The 25205-nt window shown below is 42.6% G+C and overlaps 1 pseudogene and 1 gene segment (V, D, J or C); both read left to right on the top strand.

Moving 5' to 3' along the window:
• The first annotated feature begins 8229 nt into the window (after positions 1–8229).
• On the top strand, positions 8230–8728 carry LOC144577500 (immunoglobulin heavy variable 1-3-like). The segment is given in 2 exon segments: positions 8230–8327; positions 8412–8728. Coding segments are annotated over 2 exon segments (363 nt in total).
• An 11037-nt stretch (positions 8729–19765) lies between these two features.
• On the top strand, positions 19766–23236 carry LOC144577499 (homer protein homolog 2 pseudogene; annotated as a pseudogene).
• Positions 23237–25205: the final 1969 nt, after the last annotated feature.

Genomic DNA, 25205 nt, shown 5'->3' with positions numbered 1-25205 from the left:
AGCTGAAGAGCCCCTGGCAGACCGCTGGTGTGAGCCCGAGAGTGAACAGCTGAAGAAGTTGGATTCTGACGTTTGATGGCAAGAAGCATCCGGCATGGTAGAAAAATGAAAGCTGGAAGACCCAGCAAGTCTAGTCCTTCCATCCTGTGTCAGAGGACGGTTGGAGTGATTGAATGGACAGCTCCCCTGGAGAACCATCTTAAAAACCACTTGTCTCACTTCCCAGGAAGGTATAGCCCATCCCTTTACTCTTCCTAGCAAAATGGAAAAAGGTGAATACTGAATACACTGAGCGTTCCTGGTTTGGCAAGTTTGTGATTTCATCCCATTGAGTTCCTTATATGAGCAGACCACGCACAATTTTTTTTTCTGCAATGAAAAGCATTTTGGACATTAAATATAATTGAACATCTTCATATACAGTTCAGCACTAGCTTCTCAGAGTCTGTGTCCTCAGGTATCTAAATATGCACAATTTTTTTATTTATTTGTTTTATTTTCTGGTATCTCTACTTGGCATCTTCCTCATACCCATTTTTTTGTTACTTCTACTAATGAGTGACTGTTAAATTTAAAATTTATAGGCACTCAGTTTTTTTATATATTCAGGGAATAGGATAAAATGAGTGTAAAGTAAAATAAAAATAAATAAAATAATATTTAAAATAAAGGAGCCATTAAAAAATCTGGAGACAGCAGATGCTGGAGAGGATGTGGAGAAATAGGAACGCTTTTACACTGTTGGTGGGAGTGTATATTAGTTCAAACATTGTGGAAGACAGTGTGGCAATTCCTCAAGGATCTAGAAATAGAAATACCATTTGACCCAGCAATCCCATTACTGGGTATACACCCAAAGGATTTTAAATCATTCTATTATAAAGACACATGCATATGTATGTTCATTGCGACACATTTTATAATAGCAAAGACTTGGAACCAACCTAAATGCCCATCAATGATAGGCTGAATAAAGAAAATGTGGCACATACACAACCTGGAATACTATGCACCCATAAAAAAGGATGAGTTCCTGTCCTTTGCAGGGACATGGATGAAACTTGAAACAGTAATTCTCAGCAAACTGACACAAGAACAGAAAACCAAACACTGCATGTCCTCACTCATGAGTGAGTGTTGAATAATGAGAACATATGGACACAGGGAGGGGATGTGGGGGACTGGAGGGGTGGGGAAACACGAGGTGGGGGATTTGGGAGGGAATAACATTAGGAGAAATACCTAATGTAGATGATGGGAGGATGGATGCAGCAAACTACTGTGGTATGTGTATACTTAGGTAACAATCCTGCATAATCTGCACATGTACCCCAGAACTTAAAGTATAAAAAAAGCAAAAAAAAAAAAAAAAAAAAGAAAATTAGTAGTTGTCTGTGAATATGTTGGAAGAAGGGAAAGAGAAAGGATAAGGAAACGTAGAAGGACAGAAGAAAAGTTGAGGTAATTTAACTTGTCCACTTTCTTGATAATGGTAATAGTTATGCCATGATTATCAATTTTATACCTTAAATCTGTAAAGTGTATAATCTGGCAGTCAAACCCTATAAAATTTATAACAATGAAACAAGTTGAGTATCAGACAAGTTAGGAGTGGCAGAAAGATACATGCCAGTATGTTCATTGTCAGAGATCTATCTGAACCCTAGTTCTCTCCATAGTTTTAGGTAAGCAGGAGAATACAGCAAAATCACATCTATTCTGATCCAGCAGCGTCTTCTGCAAACCACACTAGGCATGTGCAGCTCTGTCCTGGAGTTGGCTAAGGGAGGAGTCAGGGCCGGTGGTGAGAAGTGCAGGCCCAGATACCAGCACTCGCTCATCCCAGACATGAACCCTGAGATACATACGGAGCCCGTCCATGTGTGGGCTGACTTTCACATCTGTAAATAGAGAACATCGACTCCTGGGGAACATAATTTACACACATAAATAAAACTGAAATAAGGTGATCAGTGCAAAGTTTCTATCAGTACAATTTAATAGTAAGTGCATTTTCTCAAACCCCAGTGCTGCCACCAGTTTTCCTCAGGGCACCCTCATCTGCTCGGGGCCCTGCTTTCTCTTTACGTGTCTCACCCCACAGCTTGCTATATAGCTGGAGACATGCAAATAGGGCCCTCCCTCTGCTGATGAAAGTCAGCGCAGCCCTGACCCTGCAGCTCTGGGAGAGGAGCCCAGCCCAGGATTCCCAGGTGCTTCTACCTGCTGATCAGGAGGCACACAGGGCACTCACCATGAAGACTGAGCTGAGCTGGGTTTTCCTTGTTGCTATTATAAAAGGTAATTCATGGAGAACTGATGAAATTGAGTGTGAGTGATAAGAGTGAGATAAACGGTGGATATTTGTGGCACTTTCTGACCAGGGTGTCTCTGTGTTTGCAGGTGTCCAGTGTGAGGTGCAGCTGGTGGATTCTGGGGGAGGTTTGGTTCAGCCCGGGGGGTCCCTGAGACTCTCCTGTGCAGCCTCTGGCTTCACCTTCAGTGACTATGGCATGGGCTGGGTCTGCCAGGCTCCAGGGAAGGGGCTAGAGTGAATCTCATACATTAGATATGATGGTGGTAACACAAACTACGCAGACTCCGTGAAGGGCCGATTCACCATCTCCAGAGACAACGCCAAGAACTCGCTGTATCTGCAGATGAACAGCCTGAGAGCCGAGGACACGGCCGTGTATTACTGTGCGGGACACAGTGAGGGGAAGTCAGTGTGAGCCCGGACACAAACCTCCTGCAGGGGACCCCGCCACCACCAGGGCGTGCCCGGGCGCTGTGCACGGGGCTGTCTCGGGGCAGGTGCAGGTGCGGCTAAGGGCTGGCTTCCTGTCAGGGTCTGGGGCTGCCTCCTCATCAGGTTTCCTCAGATAACCTTTCGGATTTATGATTCTGTACTAACATTTAATGTCTCTGAATGTGAAACCTTTCCCCCCGGTGTTTATTTTAGCAGGAGGACACATCCTCACTTCCACAGAAGCCCGAGTGTCACCCTGGGCACAGAAATGGCCCTCCCCTGGCCACCAGAATCAGAGTCCTGAGGAAGCCCAGGAGAAGCTGGGAAGAGTTTTCCACTCGGACTCAGGGCAGACATCTCCGTGGGAATCTCTGATTGGAACAGGCTTTGGGATTCTGATTGGGACCAAGAGGGAGGCTCATCCAGGCCCAGGGTCCTTACGACCCTGACATTTTTCAGAGGAAGCTCACTGTCCTTTAAAGCTGAACATCAGGCTCAGGACTAGTCCATTTGTCCCTTTCTCTGCTGCTCCATTTTCCTTTTCTCCATCCTTCATTCTTACACTTGCCTTTTCTCCTTCTTTTTTCTGAAAATGGAGTGTGTGGTTCCTGTGGTCTAAACCGCAGGTTTCAGACACATTACCTGGAAATCAGGGTGGCTCAGGCTGTGGCTCCTGCAGAACCTGGAAGGCTGAGGGGTCTTTCTTATCCCCCATTGCCTTGACGCCCCTGCCGTCTTCTATGCATGGACGCATTTAGGAAAGGCAAGTGGACACTGATAGTCATTTCTTCAAATGGGATATAGATGAAGAGCTGATCCTGCGCTTCTCACCCTGTCGCAGAGCCCCCCTCACCTGTGACTCAAGAGAGAGCTGAGGATAGACACTTTGTTGTGCTGTGTGCTCTGTGTGACAGCAGTTGTGAGGTCTGTCTAGGCACAGCCAAAGACAATGGAGCCAACCATCCGAAAAGACAGGCTGGAATTCCCTGAGAAGTTCCACAGCCAAGTCATAGGGTTCCATTATCTTCTCTTCTGCTGGGATTAAATCAGACCAACCAAATTCATCCAGGACAATCTTCCTGACCTGGCGAAAAGTGATGACAGGCTTTAATAACGCCTGTAGCGTCCCGTCAGAGCAACACCTAAATCCGTGTTTGATTGAATAACTGACATTATGTTCCAGTCGAGGTGACACTCAGAACCGATTATTACCATGATTAATATTTTATATTTTACACAGATTAATATTTTAATACTAACATTAATCAATGCAGTATTAATATTAATACTTAATATTTAAAATTTGATAATAGGATCAGACTCATGTTATAATAATGTTGCTAAACTATGTGTGTGTCATTATTGGTCTTCCGAGCAGAAATGTCCAGGAGTTGCTTAAGTTTGCATGCGTTTGTGGAAGAAGGGCATCCACCCTTTTGAGGGAAAATGTGTGGAGTGTAAATGAGGCTGGGGAAGCTGATGGCATAAGATGGAAGCCTGTCCCTGAGTGAAGGACAGAGGGAAGGAGGATTGGGTGGAAATTTCCTATATTTCTGTACTGTGCTAAGAAAGCCCGGAATATCACTGAGTCTTCTGCAAGTCAAAGCTGCCCCTCAGGAAACCCCCAATACCCCCAGCAGCGGCTCTGGCTCAGATGAGTGCAGAGATCACTCTGTTCCTGAGAATGGAGCACAGGACATGGGCTTCGGCATGAGCCACGTCGTGCACATCGGAGAGAAGCAGCCAGATGCATGATCCAGGTACATAGCTCTGCCTGTAGGTGCAGAGAGAAAGGTGCCTTGTCAGAGCTAACATGCTCTTAATTTCTTAATTTATTGGAAGGCATATGAAAATGTGTGCAGACTACAAACAGTTGTAATTTTCACATTCGTCTGTTCCAGGATGTTCTGCAGGATTATTTCTTCCTTGTGCAGGACACCCTGGAACAGAGTTGCAATTTTCGTGGGTACAATACACACACATATACATAAATATTGGCAAACATTATAAAATTGATTCTAATATGTATGTGCAAAATGATCACTTTCAAACAAATTTTAACAGCAGAATCCAGATATATCTTTCCACTGGATGCAAAACAGTGACATTTCTTAAACATGATTTTAAAATGTTTGACATCAAGTAATAAGGACAGTGATTGTTGAGAGAGGTAAAGCGTAAAAAGGAGCCCACTGATAAATGCATGCGCACTTTCCTGAGAGAGTTTCCAGGCACAGTGCTCAGGTAGGAGCAGGTAGATCTGAAGCTGAGGAAAAGGAGCTGAGATCTCAGACAGGCCAAGAAGTGTGGAGACCACAGAACACACAGAGGATTGCAGAACACTGTTCAGAGAGTGAGCCCCACAGATGGCAGGAGGGTGACCCCGGCTTTGTAGAGTGCAGACCTCTGTGTGGGACCAGGGCAAGTTGTACATGAGTACACGCCCCGTTAGAGGGGCTTTTCTCAAAATCTAAAACTACAGAAAAATATATGAAATAATTGCCTAGTTTAACATGTACAGAAATATATCTGGATAAAGGCAAATAAAAAACAGGTGAATTCACTGCATTAATCGCTAGAAAAGTGTATTTCCAAACAGTGATAAAATCAAAGAGGGTGAACAAATCAACTCCATCCTGGCAGTCGGCTTAGCAGAAAAATATTTAAAATACTTATGGACCCACTAAAGAAACTTTAAACACAAGATGAATAGAGTTATCTAATTACAGGAGTGATGGTGTAGGAAGCCCCACGCTTTCCATTGAAACAACCACATCTGGTAAAAATAAATGTAAATTTCAACCATTCAACATCAATGCAAATTATTCTAAGAAAACACAGTAAATGAAAGTTATTGATCAATAAAGCATGCTGCTATAGATTGAATGTTTATTAACCCCACAGTATCGATGTTGGAATAAACCCAACATGAGGGTGTTAGGAGGTGGGGCCTTTAGTAAATGAATAGATGTTTTTGGGAGGTATTGAGGTGCCATCTTTATAAGTAAGATTAGTGCCCCCATGTGGAAATCCAGAGTTTTCCGACTCCCCTTCCACCATGTGCGGACAGAGTAGGATGATGCTCCTCTATGAATCATTAATTGGGTCTTCACCAGATACCGATCTCAAAAGCATCTTGATCTGTAACTTCCTTGCCTTGGGAATTCAGAAATGCATGTTTATGTTATTTCTGAGCCACCCATTTTGTTGAGTTCTCTTATAGCAGCTGAAACAGACTAAAACATTCATGAGGTCTCAGGAAGGGCAGTGAGGGTTCACTATACTTAAGAGATGAGCATTACTCTATCATTTTCAGCTCAGGATGACAGAGTCTTGCCCTTCAGCTGATCTGACAAGAAGATGGTGCTTCCTCTCCCCCATATCTCAGTTGAGGCCACGGTGTCAGATCTCTACGGTGGAGAATAAATTACAGTCTGTGATGTGATGGATGTTTATCTCCTCCCAGCTTCACTTACAAGATAGAGTTTCCATGCCATGCATTATAGACCAAAAACACAGGGACCCCATTGATTCTCCCCCCTGCTCACTCGTATGGCAGAGCTTCTGGGGAGCTTTCTGCGAGAGGCACAGTGAGACTATATGAGTCCACTATTCACATACAGTGTTGTACTCCTGAAGCAGCAGTGTCACACTGAGAATCATGAATAACTTTGTGTGCACCATGGCATAGGCTGTTATGTTTTTATAATTAAAGGCGCAGGGCATAAAAACAGAGATACAGAACTCTCTACATTGTGTGACTTTATTTGCAGTCAAATGTGAATCATTTCTACCTTAAAGTTCTCCTTATGCACATAATATATTTTTATTGTAAGTAAGTAATAAAAAGCTGACCGCTCCATGAGAGCAATAAAACACTTGGTTTAGCAGAGAGAGTGAGAAATAGCGGAATTTAAGAATAATCAGCTGGACACTGTGCCATGTGCCTATATTTTCAACTAGTCAGGATGTTAATGTGGGAAGATCACTTGAGCCCAGGATTTCGTGGCCAGCCTGAAAAATATTTCTAGACCCATTTTCTCCAAAAAGAAAATAACATTCTGGGTTATGAAAAAAACCTCAAAAACTGCCCCTCAAAATAGGAACAAATATAATTGCATTAGACTGTGGATCCATTTTTGACACAAAACAGTGACACTATGCCAGTAATGAGCACAGAATAACATCCAGTTGTTATTTTAAGGAATACAGACTCTCAGAGACACCAGGCAGAGGCTGTCTAAGGCAACACTGCCAAATGGCTCTTTTCCATCGACATTGTGTGTATATCCAGGAATGCACCTGTAAATGCTGACATCATGTCTCTCACAGTGGGATTTAAAAAGACATTACTACCCAACTAGCAAAGGAGTAATAATGAGAATATACAAGGATCTGAAACAACTCCAAATAAAAAACATGGGACCAATTAACATAAAAATCAGCTACAACGTGTGTGTGTGTGTGTGCACGCACCTGCACTTGTAGGCATTCTCAGGTGCAAGAATCAACTGCAGGATCTTAAAAGAAATAAGACTCTCCCCCAAAACCCTGAAGAGTTTCTGGATTCACCATGTGTCCAGTGATTCAGTGCCTCTTGAGCTCTAGGAAAGGTCTCCCTTGTGATGCATAAGATCTTTTCTTAGGGTTACCCTGCAGTCTTTTCTTTGTTTCCTGAGGCCAATTCAGCATGTGAAAAGATGGTGTGTGTAGCATATCGTGTCACTAAAAGAGAATTCTGGGCCTGGGCACAGACACTTTATACTGGGCTAGAGACACTGACAGGAATATACTCTGTCACCTGCTTGCAGAATGAGAGCTGGGCTGCAGGGGGCGTTCAGGACACACCCAGCACAGGCTCCTGCCCCAGAGCAGGTGCACCAGAGGCTGGGGACGGTTTCCTCTCAGGTCCTGGGACTTCCTTTAAAAATATCTAAAATAAGTATTTCACAAGGACTGCTGATGTTCACATAAATATCCTGTTCAATTGTGAATATTTGTCAAACTGGATGTTGTAATGAGACCCACTTTTACAATGGGGATTTCAAACTCTGCTAGATAGCCTAACAGTAAGCAGGCTTACTGTTTAAGGTAAGGTTAGGAAGAGATTCTTATTTATAAGTTCCACTTTGGAGTAACACACTCATTCCCAAAATAACACATTCACCTATCAAGGTCTAGAAATGGTTCAAGTTGCACCTGAGACACTCAAATCTGGGTTCAAAGTGAGGTGCGTGTCCTGTGGGAGCCTGTTCCCCAGTGGGGGAAGCTCTGTCAACACAGAGCTCAGGGATGTGTTGGGGACACATGGCTTCTAACAGGATTATGGATTGAACCCTCAGCTTCTATGATTGTGTCCTCCATGTGTCATCTATTTGCTCTTTCTCATACTGGGTCAGGAATTGGGCTAATAACTATCATCCTTCATGAATATGCAAATAACTGAGGTGAATATAGAGACCTCTGTGCCTGAGAGCATCACCCAACAACCACACCCCTCCTCAGAGAAGCCCCAGAGCATAGCTCGTCACCATGGACTGGACCTGGAGAATCCTCGTCTTGGTGGCAGCAGCAACAGGTAAAGGGCAGACCAGTCCCAGGACTGAGGGAGAAACCAGGCCAGTCAAGTGAGACTTCACCCACTGCTGTGTCCTCTCCACAGGTGCCCACTCCCAGGTGCAGCTGGTACAGTCTGGGCCTGAGGTGAAGAAGCCTGGGGCCTCCGTGAAGGTCTCCTGCAAGGCTTCTGGATACACCTTCACCAGCTATATTATCAGCTGGGTGCGACAGGCCCCTGGACAAGGGCTCCAGTGGATGGGATGGATCTACCCTGGTAATGGTAACACAAAGTACACACAGAAGTTCCAGGGCAGAGTCACCATGACCGCGGACAAGTCCACGAGCACAGCCTACATGGAGCTGAGCAGCCTGAGACATGAGGACACGGCCGTGTATTACTGTGCGAGAGACACAGTGTGAAAACCACATCCTGAGAGTGTCAGAAACCCCAGGGAGGAGGTGGCGGCCCTGAATTTGAAATTACAGGGATGACAGTCTTTAAAGTTGTTTAGAAAATGGGCCAAGCAATTGAGGAACATGAGTAATAGAAACATGCATGCACTCTATATAGGAAATATTTCTTTCAAAGGTGGCTGTATGTGCAAGATTCTCAGAATGGTAAAGGCAACAATCAATCCAGCAGATGGAACATTTCCCATGGAGACTTTGTGCAGACATAGTTTTAAAAGCAGATACATAAATAATTTGGAGCACAATTGCTAGTAACATGACTAAGACTAAATATCATTCCTAAAAACTGGCCAAAATGTATTCTAAAATGTCTCCACCAATCTTTTTACATAAAATGTATCAAAAAGTAGTTTTAAGACCACAGCAAAATTGAACAGAAGGTGCAGAGAGTTCCCCTGTTCCCCTCTTTATCTATGCACGGCCTGCCCCACTATCACCATCCTGCCCCAGAGTCATAAATATATTAGAATGAATGAACTTACATGGACGGATTGTTTCTTTCCTCTTCTAGCTGTTCCTTGGCATACCAAGCTTAAATTATCTTGAAGTACCACGGGTTCTTTAAGTGGGTTCCTGGGAATTATGCCAGTTCTAGGAGAAGTGGGTGGGGCTATTCCAGTTAGGACTCCTCCTTAGAGAATTCATAAAATGTGTATTTCCTATAGGTTCTGTAATTTCTGTCCCTTCTCAGAGGTTAAGGTCCCATACTGCTTAGAGGTAGATCCATGTCTATGGAAAACCAGTAAGTTCTGGTTAATCCCATCAGGAATGTCCTTTAGTGAGAAGTGGGGACCATGGTCACGAGGTACATCATGTGTTATTTCCTATAGCTCCAGTAGATTCACTGCAAGCTTTTGTGGGTGTGTCTGTGAGAGTCCCTTTTACAGAAAATAAAAACACATGCATGCATTTTAGGCAGAAGCAGTAGCTTCCATTTATAAAATGGGAGGAAAATAGAAGAAACCCTCTCCTGGAAAGGCACCGGTCCCCCTTGCTGGCTGCATATTAGCCGGAGGAATGAGCCCGATTGGTCTTGGAAGGTGAGAGCCCCACTGGGGTCACTGGCTATGGAAATGCCTCGTCCACCATCTGAGAAGTCCACCTGCTTGTTTGTTGATGTCAACCCCACGGTGGCTGCACTCTGGAAGACGACAAGTTGCACGCAAACCTTCTATCAATTACCAATTACTACACACTCAAAACAACCTGCATATCAGAAAGGACAGGTGTCTGCAGAGATAAACAGAACTTGAGTGTTTTTTTAAATAGGAAAGGCACTGCTAAATGCCATATGTTTCAGGAAGGTTAACACAGAAATGTTGACCAGGTGACTGAGGGGCAATGGTGGGTGAGGTGGTGTGACAGCCTTAGGGCTGCACCTGAGGAGGGCTCCCTTCCCCATGCAGGCTTTTCTTCCAGGAACTGCACCAGGAGCTCACAGAAGATTAGGGAGAATTCTGAAGACATCATTCTGTGCTGCTGCCTAGAGAGGAAGTATAAGCTGTGGGGGAGAAGCCTAGATAAAGTATTACATTTGTTAATAGAAACTATTTCTGAAACCTTGTGGAGGTCGTGACACAAGCCATCATTAGCTGTGAACAAACATTTAAACCCTCCTTCCATGGGGAGGTCAGTTATGCTGCATCTGTTCTTTTACAGACAATATCTGCCAACCCCTCTCTACTTCCTGCACATCCACTGCTCTCTGTGGGACAAGTTCTCATCAGTGACATGTGGTCAACATGGTGAGATCTTCACTTTTCTCATGGTATGAGTCAGGATTCTCTAGAGGGACAGAACTAATAGGATAGATGCATACATTTGAAGGGGAGTTTATTGAGGTGTATTGACTCACACCATCACAGGTCAAGTCCCTTAATGGGCCATCTGCAAGCTGAGGAGCAAGGAAGCCAGTCCGAGTCCCACAGGCTCAAAAGTAGGGAAGCCGACAGTGCAGCCTTCAGTCTGTGGCCAAAGCTGGAGAGCCCCTGGCAGACCGCTGGTGTGAGCCCAAGAGCGAACAGCTGAAGACGTTGGATTCTGACGTTTGATGGCAAGAAGGATCCGGCATGGTAGAAAAATGAAAGCTGGAAGACCCAGCAAGTCTAGTCCTTCCATCCTGTGTTAGAGCATGGTTGGAGTGAGTGAACTGACAGCTCCCCTGGAGAACCATCTTAAAAACCACTTGTCTCACTTCCCAGGAAGGTAAAGTCCATCCCTTTTCTCTTCCTAACAGAATGGAAAGGGACGAATACTGAATACACTGAGCGTCTCCTGGTTTTGCCAGTTTGTGATTTCATCCCTATCGAGTTCCTTATATGAGCAGGCCACGTACAAATTTTTTTAATGAAATGACCAGCGTTTTGGACACTGACTATAACTGAACATCATCATATACAATTCAGTACAAGCTTCTCAGAGTCTGTGTCCTCAGGTTTCACTCTAAACATGCACAACTTGTTTATTTATGTGTTTTATATTCTGGCATCTCTACTTGGCATCTTCCTCATACTCATTTTTTTTGTTACTTCTACTAAGGATTGATTGTTAAATTTAAAATTTATAGGTACTTAGTTTTTTATGTATTTTTATATGTATTTTCATCTCCGTCATCATAGGCTGTGATGGACTGGAGGTCCTGGTACCTAAGAAGGAACGCGTCCACAGTGGGAACAGAATTAGGACATTAAATGATTGTTCTACTGGAGTCCCCGTGCTGCTGGACCAGCTGACCGGGAAAGTGTTGTAAGAGCTGCAGTGTTTATTGAATACTGTCCTATTTTCAGCTACATTTGAAGCTGCCAAGAGAACAGAGATACCTCAATCTAGCCTAGGTAGACTCTGAATTTACTGTATTTTCTTCAAAATGAGGTAAACAATTGCATCAACTGACATGCAGGTGATAATCAAGTGGTTGAAGAAAACAGCCACTCAGTGTTTCCCATGAGGATTAACCCAAAGTCACACAACACATGAGAACCTGATCTCTGGGGTCCTGGCCATCTCTGAGAAGGATCTAGAAGGTAACTGAGCCTCTACCACAGTATGATGTCCATGGAGACTGAGGATGGCTGCTGTCTCAATCCTGTGATTACAGAATAGTCTTAATGTGACTCTGTGTGTACTTGGATCATTGTGAACATCTGTGTTTGTGTGTGTGTGAGCTTGTGTGTGTCCTTGTTTTATTTTTAAATGAGTAATTTAGCTTGAGATAGTTAGACTGTGTCTTTGAGGGAGTGTGTGAGAGAATGTGCATGCGTGTGTCTGTGAGTTAGTTTGTAAAAGTGTATGTTATATTGAATGTGTGTGAGTGAGCCCTTCAGTATCTGATTCTATCAATTTCCATGAACATGATTTTTGAGGGAGTGTGTGTATAAAGCTTTTGTAAATGTAACTGATTGAATGCTTGTGTGTGCAGGGCTATTTGAGTGTGAATGTGTCACTTGCATTCCTTGGCGAGTGTGTGCCCCTGTGTGTGCTTGTGTGGGTGAGTCATCACCTGTGAGTCTGTGTGTGAAGGTTCTGTGTGTGTGAGTGTGTGAGCATGTTTATGTGCATGCAGAGTGTCATTATGCATACTTTTAGACTTGTCTCTTGACATCAGTTTTATGTGTCTGAAAATACCAGGTATGTTTGAGCCCTTAGAATCTAAGGAATAGTTATTACTTAGGATAGGTCCTTAATAACATTAACAACTGTTTTCTCACCAAAAATCAGAAAGGCAAAACTCACTGGAGTGGCGTATCAAAAGTGCTAATATACACTGTCCATCGAAAATTCCACACTAGCAAGAGCACCTGCAAAAGTGAAGGAGAATTCAAGACAATAGAAACTAACAAAAGCCATGGAGTCCATCAAAACCACCAATTCCCAATGAGAAATACTAAATAGAGTCCTACAGGCTGACATGAAAACAGAGTGGAGGATCATTAAAAATCTTTCACCTAAAAAGAACAACAACAAGAAAAGAATCCCAGTAAAGTAATGACATTTGTGTCAGGAAAGCCAATATTACTATATTTTTATCTAGAGTCTCATGTTCTATTCGTTTATTATTTAAGACAAATGGACATAATAGCAATGATAAATTTGAATAATGTGCCTATAAGTTATGGAGTAAGGTTAATTATAAATTTAAATAATTTGCATGTAATTTATAATGTACTAATATGTAACAATACAGTACACAAAAACGGAGAGCTGTAGAGAAGCAGAGCTGTATGCTCTACTGAAGCTAAGGTAATCATAATTTAAAATACTCAGTTGTAAATTTGAATTACTGATTGTAATGTCCAGGTTAACCACACAAAAAATAAGTAAAAGTAAAGCAACTAAACAAAACAACAACAACAGTACACATCAGCAGGACATAGAAATAGAGACATAGAGAGAAAGAGAGTCATAGAATATGAATCTCATAAGAGGAAAATCTGCTGAACATCTGTGCTGGGTTTTCAGTCACAGACACATCTGTGTGAATGAGAAACCACGAAGTCAAGTGAAGAGTGGAGAACATGCTCAATCCAAACTCAGCACAGTCTCAGAGGCACCCATCGCCCCATCACACGGGTGAGAAATGCCTCAAAGCAGCGAAGCGTCAGTGAACAGTAAGTGAGGCAGTTACCACGTCCCATGACCTTCCATTAATAAGAGCAAGACTTCTGTACGTCACTCACGCACAGATACACAAGACGTGCTTTTGCGTTTGTGGACGTCTAGAGGAAAATGATCTGCTGAGAAAACTTCTTCAGGTTACACAGACCCGTTCAAGCTGAGATACCACAGGAGAATGTCTGTGAGTGAATACTGGTCTATTAATCAAACAGGTCAAAATTCCCTTTGTTGGAGAATCCTTCCAATTGTGTAAATTTATTGATTTCTTTATTTGAGTTGTGAAACATAAACACAAACATTGACTTACTGGAATCTGACTGCTGTGTTGATGAAACTTCTGATAACGTTTCTTCCAGTGATTTGAGAATAACTATCCAGTTTCTTTACTCCAGAAATGAATAATCACAAGGCCTCAGGACACCATGTTTCAGGTGTTTGGTTAAAGAGACTGAATTCCTTGGGGCAGGCAGCTTTCTTCCACTGATGAGCTCACTTCTGCAACCCATTCAGTCTGTGGCTCTATCGCCAAGTGTCATGAAGCTTTTACACTCGGGTGCACTGAAAATAACATGGACTCTTTCCTTAGACTACCACATATGTCCTCACATTTACTCTTTCCTCAGAAAACAGACATTTCTTCTTGTGGGCTCTTGTCTCAGACAAGCAAACATGTCTCCATGTGAACTCTTCACTCAGATAAGTACACGTGTTTCCACACTGACTGTTTTTTTACAGAGGCAAATATATCCAATGTGGAAATATTTTGTGGCAAAATGATCATTATAACCCCCCTCCCTGAAAATGTGTAGATCTCTATGTTTTTCATGGTTGCCTCACTTTGCCTTATTGTCAAGAACTGTAGTTTGCAGCTGCCAATGCACCAATAGAGACAGGCGTCCATTTTCTCAGGAAATGTACTTCTTATGTTCCTACTGGACTTACTTGTTGATAATGTTTGTTACTGTGAAGATACCTGGACAACGTCCACATTAGAGAATAAGAAAGAGTAATGGGTAGATTTCCCCTGTGGATCTAGACCCAGGAATCCTTTCACCCTGTCCTCCCTGAAATGGAGACACAGAGGATGGATGAGCAGTGGTGAGTGGTGCACCGTGACCACAAAAAGAAAGACATGGAAAGTGTCCCCTCCCCTCCTAATGAAAGGCAGCTCATCCCTGTTCCTTCAGGCCTTGGTGAGGAGTCACCCCATGTCTGTGCCCTTCCCCAGTGTCCACACCGTAGGGTCTGCACTGATCTGGATTCCCTTCAATATTGGGGTCCCTTGTGGATCAGGTCCAGCTGTGGCTGCTCCACATGGGGCTGTTCTCAGTCTGTTCCCTCCGTGTTTCCAGAAGTCCTGTGTGAAGTTAACTGGTGGAGTCTGAGGGGGAGAAATTGTACAGCCAAGGGTTCACTGAGCCTCTCCTGCAAAGCCTCTGGATTCACTTTCACTGATTGCACCATAAGCTTGGTACAGCACTTCAGTTTGTGTGGGCTGCAACAGGGAGAAATTCAAGAGGAAGGTCTCAGCGGTGCCCTCCATGGGTGCATAGAAGCTTCACAGTCCCCAGGGCACCCTGACATACGTGGTCTCACTGACATCTTGACTTCTTTTATCCCGTTGGTTCTGTAAGTCACTGTGAATGCTGCATTCTTTATCTATTACATATTTGTTAAATTACTTTTTAGCGTCTTTTAAAAGACTGGTAACTTTATCCCATGTAATATCCCTGTTAAGCCTAAAAGGCTTTTCTGATGTCTACTTTATGTGAAATTTGCACAACTGCTGTAGCTTTCTTTTGGTTGATATTGTGACAATCCATGTTTTGCTATTTTATCTGCTCTATTTGTGAATTTGTAGAGTAACATCCTTGTACATAGGTAATCGTTGGGTCTTCCTTTTTAAAATAAACTATGAATTTTATTTTTAAACGAATATTGCTTTTTCTGTTAATTTTTGTTTAAATTAGCATTTCATAAGGACGTTTATTCCTCTATTAACATACTCTTTAATTCACTTTTTATAAATGTTTTATTGGTTACCATAAGGTTTACAGTAAGGATTGTATATAATTAGATTCTAATGCACATACCGTGATGCTCTTTATACGAAGTACAGAGACAGTGTAGCTGTGCTTTGGATTCCTGCTTCTCACCATTCTGCAATTGCAAAGCTAAAAAAGCATTTCATCTCGATGCTCCCGTCTTTTACAATCTTAATTCTGTTGTATGGATCTATGTTTTGAATGCATATCACATTTCTTCTAGCAGAGAAACTTAGTAAAAATCTGCACTGAAACATGAATGTGCTGACAAAAGATTGTCTGAAGATATTTTTATTAATGACATTACATCTGCCTTTCACTTCTAATGATACCGTAACACCTGTAGAATTCCAGTTTAAATTTCCTGTGTAATTTATTGGTGGACATGGTCACACATTACATCTGCTGGGCCTTCAGTAACCACGTTTTTGTGAATCTAGTCAGGGTTGGGTTTCAAGTTTATGGTTGACACGGCTATTGAAGTTGAAGTCAGCTTCTCTTGTTCACAAAAGCTTCAGGCTCCTCTGGTGATATCTGCTTCTGTGTTCCTGTTTGGCTTTGGGTCTTCACATTTCATTCTCCCCAGAGAGAGCCTGTGTGTTTCTGCTGTGGAGGTGCATCCTGGTGACACCTTTACTTTGTGATTGTTGGTGTGGTGAAGAGGCTTAGACAGGGGGGACATTCTCCAGCCTCCTTCCTGAGCCTCCTTGTTAGCTATGGTGGGGAGACTGGCTCTGAAGCACCACCTTCCAAGCGTTCCTGTTCCTCCTCTTCCCCAAGTGTCAGAGTGTCTCTTCCCAGCCACAGAGGTTTCTCATCAGTGTCCACAGCTTCTGACCCACTGTCCTTACCCCACAGATTCAGGATTTCATTCCTCAGGAAAGAGATGGGAGGTGTTTCTGGGTAGAGTTTCCTCGTTCTATGTTTCCTTGTGTTCTAGTTGATTCTACCAGTGCCCACAGGACACAAGATTTAATAAATGTCTCCCATGTATCATAAAGGGGGACTCAGCATTAATCAGAGCTGCTGTTCTTCCTTCTCACTCAACACCACAAAATGGCAGGTGGGTGAGTTGTCTGGGCATTTTCCCCAGGTCTGTAGGAAAAGCCTGAAAGTGCCAGGAGTTTCACACCCTAACATCATTAGCACACATGTCCTCAAGCAACTTATTAAACGTTTCTAGGTTAGCTTTCTCCTATCTTTAATACCATGCCATGATGGCACCCGCCCCAGGTACTCTAATAAATTGGCCCTAGTTCTCTCTGCAGTCTCCTATTTTCTCAGATTTCAAGGGTATTATTCTCTGTGACATCAACTCAGATACGTTGAAAAGTCTATTTTTTGTCATTGTTCATGTTTTACGTTAATGAGGTCAAAATAAACAATTCTCTCAATTTTTACATTCTCATGTTTAGTGTCTGCTTTCTAAGTAAAATTCAGAAACTAAGATAGCAAATCAAATACCCATTTTGTTAAATTGTTGAAAAATGTGAAATACATTCATGTACTGAAATAAAATGAACCATTGAAATCAAGGCATGCCTCATTCACATAAGAACATGAAGGCATTATCTAAGAATTGTGCTGAGCCAAGGAAGTTAAATAATTAACAGTAAATTTTAAGCTATTTCATGTACATAAATTGTAGAAGATGCAAGTATTCAAAATTAACATGGAGAAGATCCAAGTTTCTCTGAGAATAGGGTGGTGTTAGTAACAGGTGGTGAAATAAAATTACAGAGAAGTGAGAGAAAAAAATTAGATTAATTTAATTGTTGACAATATGATTGAAGTGCTGACTCAATGACTGCACATATACATCAACATTTTCCAAATGCTGCTCTATCCATTTGAGTTCATTATTGATTGATTTTTAATAAAGCTGCTACAAAAATGAATCTATTCGCTGAGAAAGAGAAAGAAAGACATGAATACTGGCACTTGAATAATCATGGACTTCTGAAGACACACACATATGAACACTGATTGTATGTTTCAGATAAACACTAGAAAAGGCAAAATCACATAAAGTAGTTACGACAGGTGGTATATCCTGAATCCTCCCTAGACATGTCCCACACTGCCCTGGAGCAGTGTATCAGGGGGAAGTTTCTTCCAGTAATAGGAGACACGGGCACAGATGGGACTAACTCTGTCCAGATGTGTGATATTGGACACACTGCACAACGGCACTGCTCTGTGTATAATTTATCCTCTCTAAATGTGTAACATTGACACTTGAATTAAAGATATTCCAACAAATACATAATAGTAAAATAAGATGATGACTGCTAAATGATTTTCAACACACAATCACATGATCTGAAGTTATATTTTCCCAAATGATAGGATTACCGCCAATGATTTCCAGGACACTTTCATTCGCTCTGGGCACTGGTCTCTCCTCAGCCGTCCCACCCAAGAGCTTGCTTTGTAGCAGGAGACATGCAAATAGGGCTCTCCCTCTGCTGATAAAAACCAGCCCAGCTCTGACCCTGCAGCTCTGGGAAACAAGCCCAGCCCCAGAATTCTCAGGTGTTTTCATTTGGTGATCAGCACCAAACACAGAGGATTCAACATGGAGTTTGGGCTGAGCTGGGTTTTCCTTGTTACTATTATAAAAGGTGATTTACGGAGAACTAGAGATGTTGAGTGCCAGTGGACATGAGTGAGAGAAACAGTGGATATGTGTGGTAGGTTCTGACCAGGATGTCTCTGTGTTTGCAGGTGTCCAGTGTGAGGTGCAGCTGGTGGAGTCAGGGGGAGGCTTGGCAAAGCCTGGGGGTTCCCTGAGACTCACCTGTGCGGCCTCTGGATTCACCTTCAGTGACTACTGGATGAGCTGGGTCTGCCAGGCTCCAGGGAAGGGGTTGGAGTGGGTTGGAGAAATTAATCCTGATGGGGGTAGAACAAACTACAAAGACTCCGTGAAAGGCCGATTCACCATCTCCAGAGACAACGCCAAGAACACACTTTATCTGCAAATGAACAGCCTTAAAACCGAGGACACAGCCATCTATTACTGTACTAGAGACACAGTGAGTGGAGGTCATTGTGAGCCCAGACACGAACCTTCCTGCATGGGGGGCATGGGGCCACCAGGGGGCGCCCGGAACCCACAGAGGACAGGAGAGTTTCCAGGAGCATGTGCAGGGGGGAGGTTTCCTGTCTCAGCTGCAGAAGGTCGACTTGTTTTTGAGGTTGCAATATTTTAAAATATTTATTTATCATAATTTTTAATTGAGATATTTGTGTTTTTGTAATTTTTAAATTTATAGGTAGGGGCATTTAAAAAATATTTATACCTTCAAGAAATATTTTTTCCTAATAATTTGCACTTATTTTTCTAGAGATTTATTAATGACTGTTGATATCAGCAACTACATAGCTATGGAGACATAAATTTACATCTATAGACGTGTAAATACACAAACTTATGAATACATCTATGATCTTTAACATTTAATATTATTAAAAAGTTATAAAATATGTCCCAAAGAACAAAACTTAATGATTAACAAAATTTAGAGTAATCCATAAATGATTTCAGCCATTCTCTATAGTTTACATAAATTAATGTCTATTTGTAAGTTTAAACATAGTCTACCAGTTATGTAAAATAGCCAAGAACAAATTTCAAATATTCTTGTCACACACAGACACACACACACACACACACACACACAGATAAAAATTGGAGGTGATATATATGTCAATTAGTTCAATTTAGTTATTCCATATTGCATTTATAAATCATAATGTAGCTTTGTACTCTATGTATACCACCAAATTTTCTCAATTTTCAATGAAATTTTAACCACACATTTTTAAATCCATCCTAGGTGATAATTTTTTCTCCCTGTCCGGGTGTGATTAGATTGTCCTGAGAAACTTATTCACCTCCTGCCTTCTGAAGGCTTCAGCCAGTAGCTCCGAGATGGGCAGAAGCAGGCAAATTGTGTGTGTCCCTAGGACTCGAAGCTTCTCTCTCTTTGAACTAGATAAACACAGAAACACTTAATTCCATTCTGCTTTGTTTCAGTTGTTCAACACAACATACATGAGACCCTTCCTGTGCTTCAAGGTTTATTCTCAGGACTTTGCATGTATCACATATTTTCAATTTTTTCTGAGATGGAATGCTGATGTCTCCTTATTACACATTATCCTTTCATCTCTTCTAATTATTTTGTCCAGAGCCCATGCCTGGGCAGCCCCACAGATTGGAGCAGTGCCAGGGCTGAGGCTGGTGTGCAGGGGCTTCAGCAGGTGCCTCAGAGGGAGCCGGAGAGGCCGGGTCACAGTGGCTGCTGGAGCAGTGCTGGAGATGGGAGAACAGCCCAACTTCACCCGAGCCCATGTCTTCCAGAACGACCCCAACATCAGGAAGAACTGGATCCTGCGAGCTCAGCGGTCACCGTTTCCTCCTTCTATGACGTCACAAGGAACCGCTGTCAGATCGTCAGCGTGGGCGGAGCCAAGGCGACCATCAACAGCACAATCGCACCAAATACGCCCTTCCCCAAAACGCCACAGAAGTCTGGGCAGGGCCGACAGCGGAGCCCACACGGTGTTTGCTTTGGGGTTTTCCCCTGAGCAGCAGCTGACAACGTTTGCAGAGAAATTCCAGGAGCTGGAGGAAGCTGCCGAGATGCCCAAAGACAAGGCCCGGGAGAAAACCGAGACCTGGAGTCACGGTTCCCAGTGATCTGGGCGTGAAGCCCCATCTGCGGCTGTGGCATCCAGTGTCGAGGGCAGCGGTGAAAAGGCCTCTCAGCCGCAGCAGCCGACACGCACCGGAAGTCTGAGAAGGACGCGCTGAGATCGCCGTGACGCAGAGCGCGGCCACCGCGCAGGAGCGGAAGCTGCCGCTGCAGCCCCTGAGGAGAGCCACGCCCCGCGGACCCCGGCGCTGCAGGAGGCGGTGGCCAGCGCAGAGCCGGGAAGAGGCCGGGACACCAACAGGGAGGAGCAGAAGAACACGCATCTCAAGAGGAGGATGGAGGAGCTGGAGGTGGAGCTCCGAGAACAGGAGACGGAGCTGAAAGGTCTCCGAAAACAAAGTGAAATCCCACCTCAGCTCCTGTCACAGCGCGGCTGTGTCTCTGAGGAGCTCGAGGCGGCTGAGAGAATGAAAACCCGGAAGACAGAGGTCGCTCCCTAAGGACAGACACTGAGGCGACCAAACGCCCACAGCGCCACCTGGAGGTGGAGGCGAACAGCTTTCCCGTGCTTTTGGACCTGAAGTTCGATGACCCACCGGACTTCCGCCAAGGGCTCTCGAGCCCCAGCACTGATAACTAGAGCTGGTGAGACCTGGGCCCGCCCTTGAGTCCCACACGTGTGTGCGAGACCAGACAGCCCTAGTTCGTTCTCCTCTGTGTGTTCTTCTGTAAATGCAGGCGCAGATTGTCTTGTTTCTAAACCAGCCGTGCCATCCACTCACTCCTTTCCAGAAGATAAATCTCTGGCTTCTCTGGCTTTGTGAGGGTGCGGACAACTGGAAGATTCTGACTCAGGAATCCAAAACTAGGTCTACCTTAAACATTTATGCAGTCAGGACGGGGATGTTTATATCTGGTAAAGGCTGTTGCAACCATGCAAACTGGAAAAAAAGGCATTTATTTTCCCTCAAGTCTTGGTCTTGCTCTATTGCCCAGGCTAGAGTGCAATGGCGCAATCTCGGTTCACTGCAATCTCTACCTCCTGGATTCAGGCAGTTCTCCTGCCTCAGCCTCCCAAGTAGCTCTGATTAATCCAGATATTGATATTCTTTAGAGGAGGCCATCATCGGGCTCCTTTTATCAAAAGCATTCAGAATATTTGAATGTCTACCAGGCGCCTGCCCCATTGGGCAAAGAGACAACAATATTCCTCTCTGTCAACATTGAGAAGCTTTAAAACAACTGTTTTGTGGAGACTTATCGAGAGTTGGAAACCAAGTTTCTGGTGGGTGCATTTTCTGGCCTGGGAATTACCTGCATAAACGATATGGCCTTCTGCCCCCCAATTTTTATGGTTACAACAATGGTTCTTGTCTTGCTTTTAATTTCTAAGTAGATGATTCTGGTCTGGGAACAGCTCACAGTGAGGGTGCCTAGCCCAATGCCCGGTACAAACTGGGTGCTTAATAGATTGTTCAGTTTTCAAAAAAGAATTACTTTTTCCAAATCCCCACTCAAAACCAGGATATTATTACAGTTGTGAAAGTTGGACCAACATTGGAAATACATTCAGTTTAGTCCATGTGTTCTCAAATATGCTTTTTCTTTTAAAGTTGTTCTCAGTTGCAATATTACACAAAATATTAGTAATTTACACTAATGACATAGGCTATAATATTGTATAAATAAGATAGTGACATTTGATTTAAAAAAATACATGTTCCACATGTCTTGACAATTTTTTCTTCTCTGTGAAATGTGTGCTTATTAAGTTTCAGATGTTACAATTACTTTTTTATTTTTGGTATTTAATTTTAGTAGGCATACCTGAATGAATTTTATTAATTCATGTAATAATGTTTGTAGTTTGAACAGGGTTTAATATTCATTTTACTATTTCTGAATTTTAAACTATTCAGCATTTTTTTTGTTTCTATGAGACAAAATTTCTGTGTACGAAAAAATGCATGGATTTGAAATGTGTCACTGGAGAATTTCTGTCAAATGTGAATATCCTTGTTCCAAAAACCTAAGGTAGCCAGAAACACAAGTCCATTCTCCCAGCTCGGGCCTTTCTCTGTGCCTGCGGTGAACACCTACATTGGGGATATGTTTTGATTTTTGATACTATAGACATATGTTTTTTACTGTTTTGAACTTTATATAAATGTAATCAAACATTATAGACCTGTTTTGGTAAGAGGCTACTTTGCTATCTTTGAGGCTATTTCATGTTATTTAATATATAAAATTAGTTCAACATATTGTCATTTATTCAATAATGGACTGATTCTGATATGAAACCTGAATGTTTTCATATACATATGGAGAGAGAGGGACACAGAGAAGGAGAGAGATTTTACATCTCAGTCAGTCCATCAAGTAAATAAATGACAATATTTTGATTTATTTCCTGTTAATGGATTTTAAATTTCTTTCCAGTTTATGAGTACTATAAGCAAAGCTGTTAAAAATGTCTTAGTTGCCAATGCTCTTGGTGTTTTGTTCATGAAGTCCTTGCCTACTCCTATGTCCTGGATAGTTTTGCCTAGATTTCCTTCTAGGGTTTTTATGGTGCCAGGTCTTAGCCAAAATAGACAAATGGGACCTAATGAAACTCCACAGCTTCTGCACGGCAAAAGAAACAGTCACTAGAGTGGATCGGCAACCAACAAAATGGGAAAAAATTTTCGCAGTCTACCCATCTGACAAAGGGCTGATATCCAGAATTTACAAACAACTCAAGCAGATTTACAGGAAAAAAACAAACAAGCCCATTCAAAAGTGGGCAAAGGATATGAACAGATACTTTACGAAAGAAGACATATATGAGGCCAACAATCATATGAAAAAATGTTCATCGTCACTGGTCATCAGAGAGATGCAAATCAAAACCACATTGAGATACCATCTCACGCCAGTTAGAATGGCGATCATTAAAAAATCTGGAGACAACAGATGCTGGAGAGGATGTGGAGAAAAAGGAACACTTTTACACTGTTGGTGGGAGTGTAAACTAGTTCAACCATTGTGGAAGACAGTGTGGCGATTCCTCAAGGCCTTAGAAATAGAAATTCCATCTGACCCAGCAATCCCATTACTGGGTATATATCCAAAAGACTATAAATCGTTCTACTATAAGGACACATGTACACGAATGTTCATTGCAGCACTGTTTACAATAGCAAAGACCTGGAACCAACCCAAATGCCCATTGATGATAGACTGGATTGGGAAAATGTGGCACATATACACCATGGAATATTATGCAGCAATCAGAAATGATGAGTTCGTGTCGTTTGTAGGGACATGGATGAATCTGGAAAACATCATCCTCAGCAAACTGACACAAGAACAGAAAATGAAACACCGCATATTCTCACTCATAGGTGGGTGATGAAAAATGAGAACACAGGGACACAGGGAGGGGAGTACTAAACACTGGGGTCTATTGGGGGGAAAAGGGGAGGGCCAGTGGGAGGGGGAGGTGGGGAGGGATAGCCTGGGGAGAAATGCCAAATGTGGGTGAAGGGGAGAAGAAAAGCAAAGCACACTGCCATGTGTGTACCTACGCAACTGTCTTGCATGCTCTGCTCATGTACCCCAAAACCTATAATCCAATAAAAAATAAAAAAAAATAAAAAAAATTAAAAAAAAGAAAGAAAAAATAAATAAAAAATAAAAATGTCTTAGTGTATGTTTTCTTATGTTCTCATTTTTATTGAGAAGATATGAAGTATGTATTGCTTTTTTCTAAGAGTAAATATGATTTTTTTAGTTTTTGAGATAAAATTGAAATATTTTAATAATATATGTGTTTAAGGTGCCCCACTTGATATTTTGAACATGTATTAGTCAATTCTCACACTGCTATAAAGAAATGCCTGAGACTGAGTAATCTGAGGGGAAAAAAGATGTTTACTTGGCTCCCGTTTCTGCAGACTGTAGAAGTGTAGTGGCTTGTCCTTCTGGGGAGATTCAGGAAAGCTAGATTCGTGGCAGAAGACAAAGGGGAGCAGGCACATCACATGGCCCGAGCAGGAACCACAGGAAAGGGGGAGGTGTCTACACACTGTTGGACAATCAGATCTTGTGAGAACTCACAAACCGTCATGAGAACAGCACCAGGATCTGTTTCCAAACCATCCATGAAATAACCACCCCATGGCCCAGTCATCTCCCAGCAGGTCTGACCTTCACAATTGAGGATGATGTTGCAACATGGGATTTGGGACAGGACACAGATCCAAATCGTATCAGACACACATAGTGAAAGGCTCATCATGGTCAAGGTAATTTGTGTATCCCTCTTCTTGCAGAGCTAACATTTATTTTGAATGCACTGCGTGTGTGTGTGTCACATGAGGACACCTAAGAGCTCCCTATTTAGCAAAAATCACGTTCATGATACAGTATTAAATAAAGGAACATCGCTGTGCATTACATCTCCAGAGGTCATTCCACCTGCACAACTAAAATTCTGCGCCGTTTGTCCAACATCACCCTTTTCCCTCTCCTCACAGTGCTGGGACCCACTGTTCTACTCTCTGCTTTAAGAGCATGGAGATTTTAGATCCCGCATGTAAATGAGATCATGAAGCGTTTGGCTTTCTGCATCTGACTTATTCCAGTTAGAATCATGTCCTCCAGGCCCGTCTGTGTTGTTGTAGATGTCAGAGTTTCCATCTTTTCAAAGCCAAATAAAATTCAGCTGTATATTTATTTTACAACTCATCTGTGCTTTTGCTAATGATTTTTCACCTGTAACGTGGAAATAACATTAATGCCACATACCATGTTTTCTCTACATATGTAAAAATAAAAGATGATTTGTGCTAACTTAAAATATATGCAGTTTATACAGATCTATTGTACCACAAGACAACTGTTTTAAAAATAGAAATTACAAAATTATAACTTTCATAGGTTTAAGAGTTTATCACAGAACAAATTTACAATAAGAAACCACAATTTCCCAAAACTTTCAATGTCACAAATCTTCCCAAGGACACTGTCCCGTGCTCTGAGCCCCAATCTCCCCTCATGCATCTCACCACAGATCTTGCTATATAGCAGGAGACATGCAAATAGAGCCCTCCCTCT

This window comes from Callithrix jacchus, chromosome 8, assembly GCF_049354715.1.
Source record: "Callithrix jacchus isolate 240 chromosome 8, calJac240_pri, whole genome shotgun sequence".
Taxonomy (NCBI): domain Eukaryota; kingdom Metazoa; phylum Chordata; class Mammalia; order Primates; family Cebidae; genus Callithrix; species Callithrix jacchus.
The sequence above is the reverse complement of the archived record's forward strand: the minus strand, read 5'-3'. Positions and strand labels throughout refer to the sequence as shown.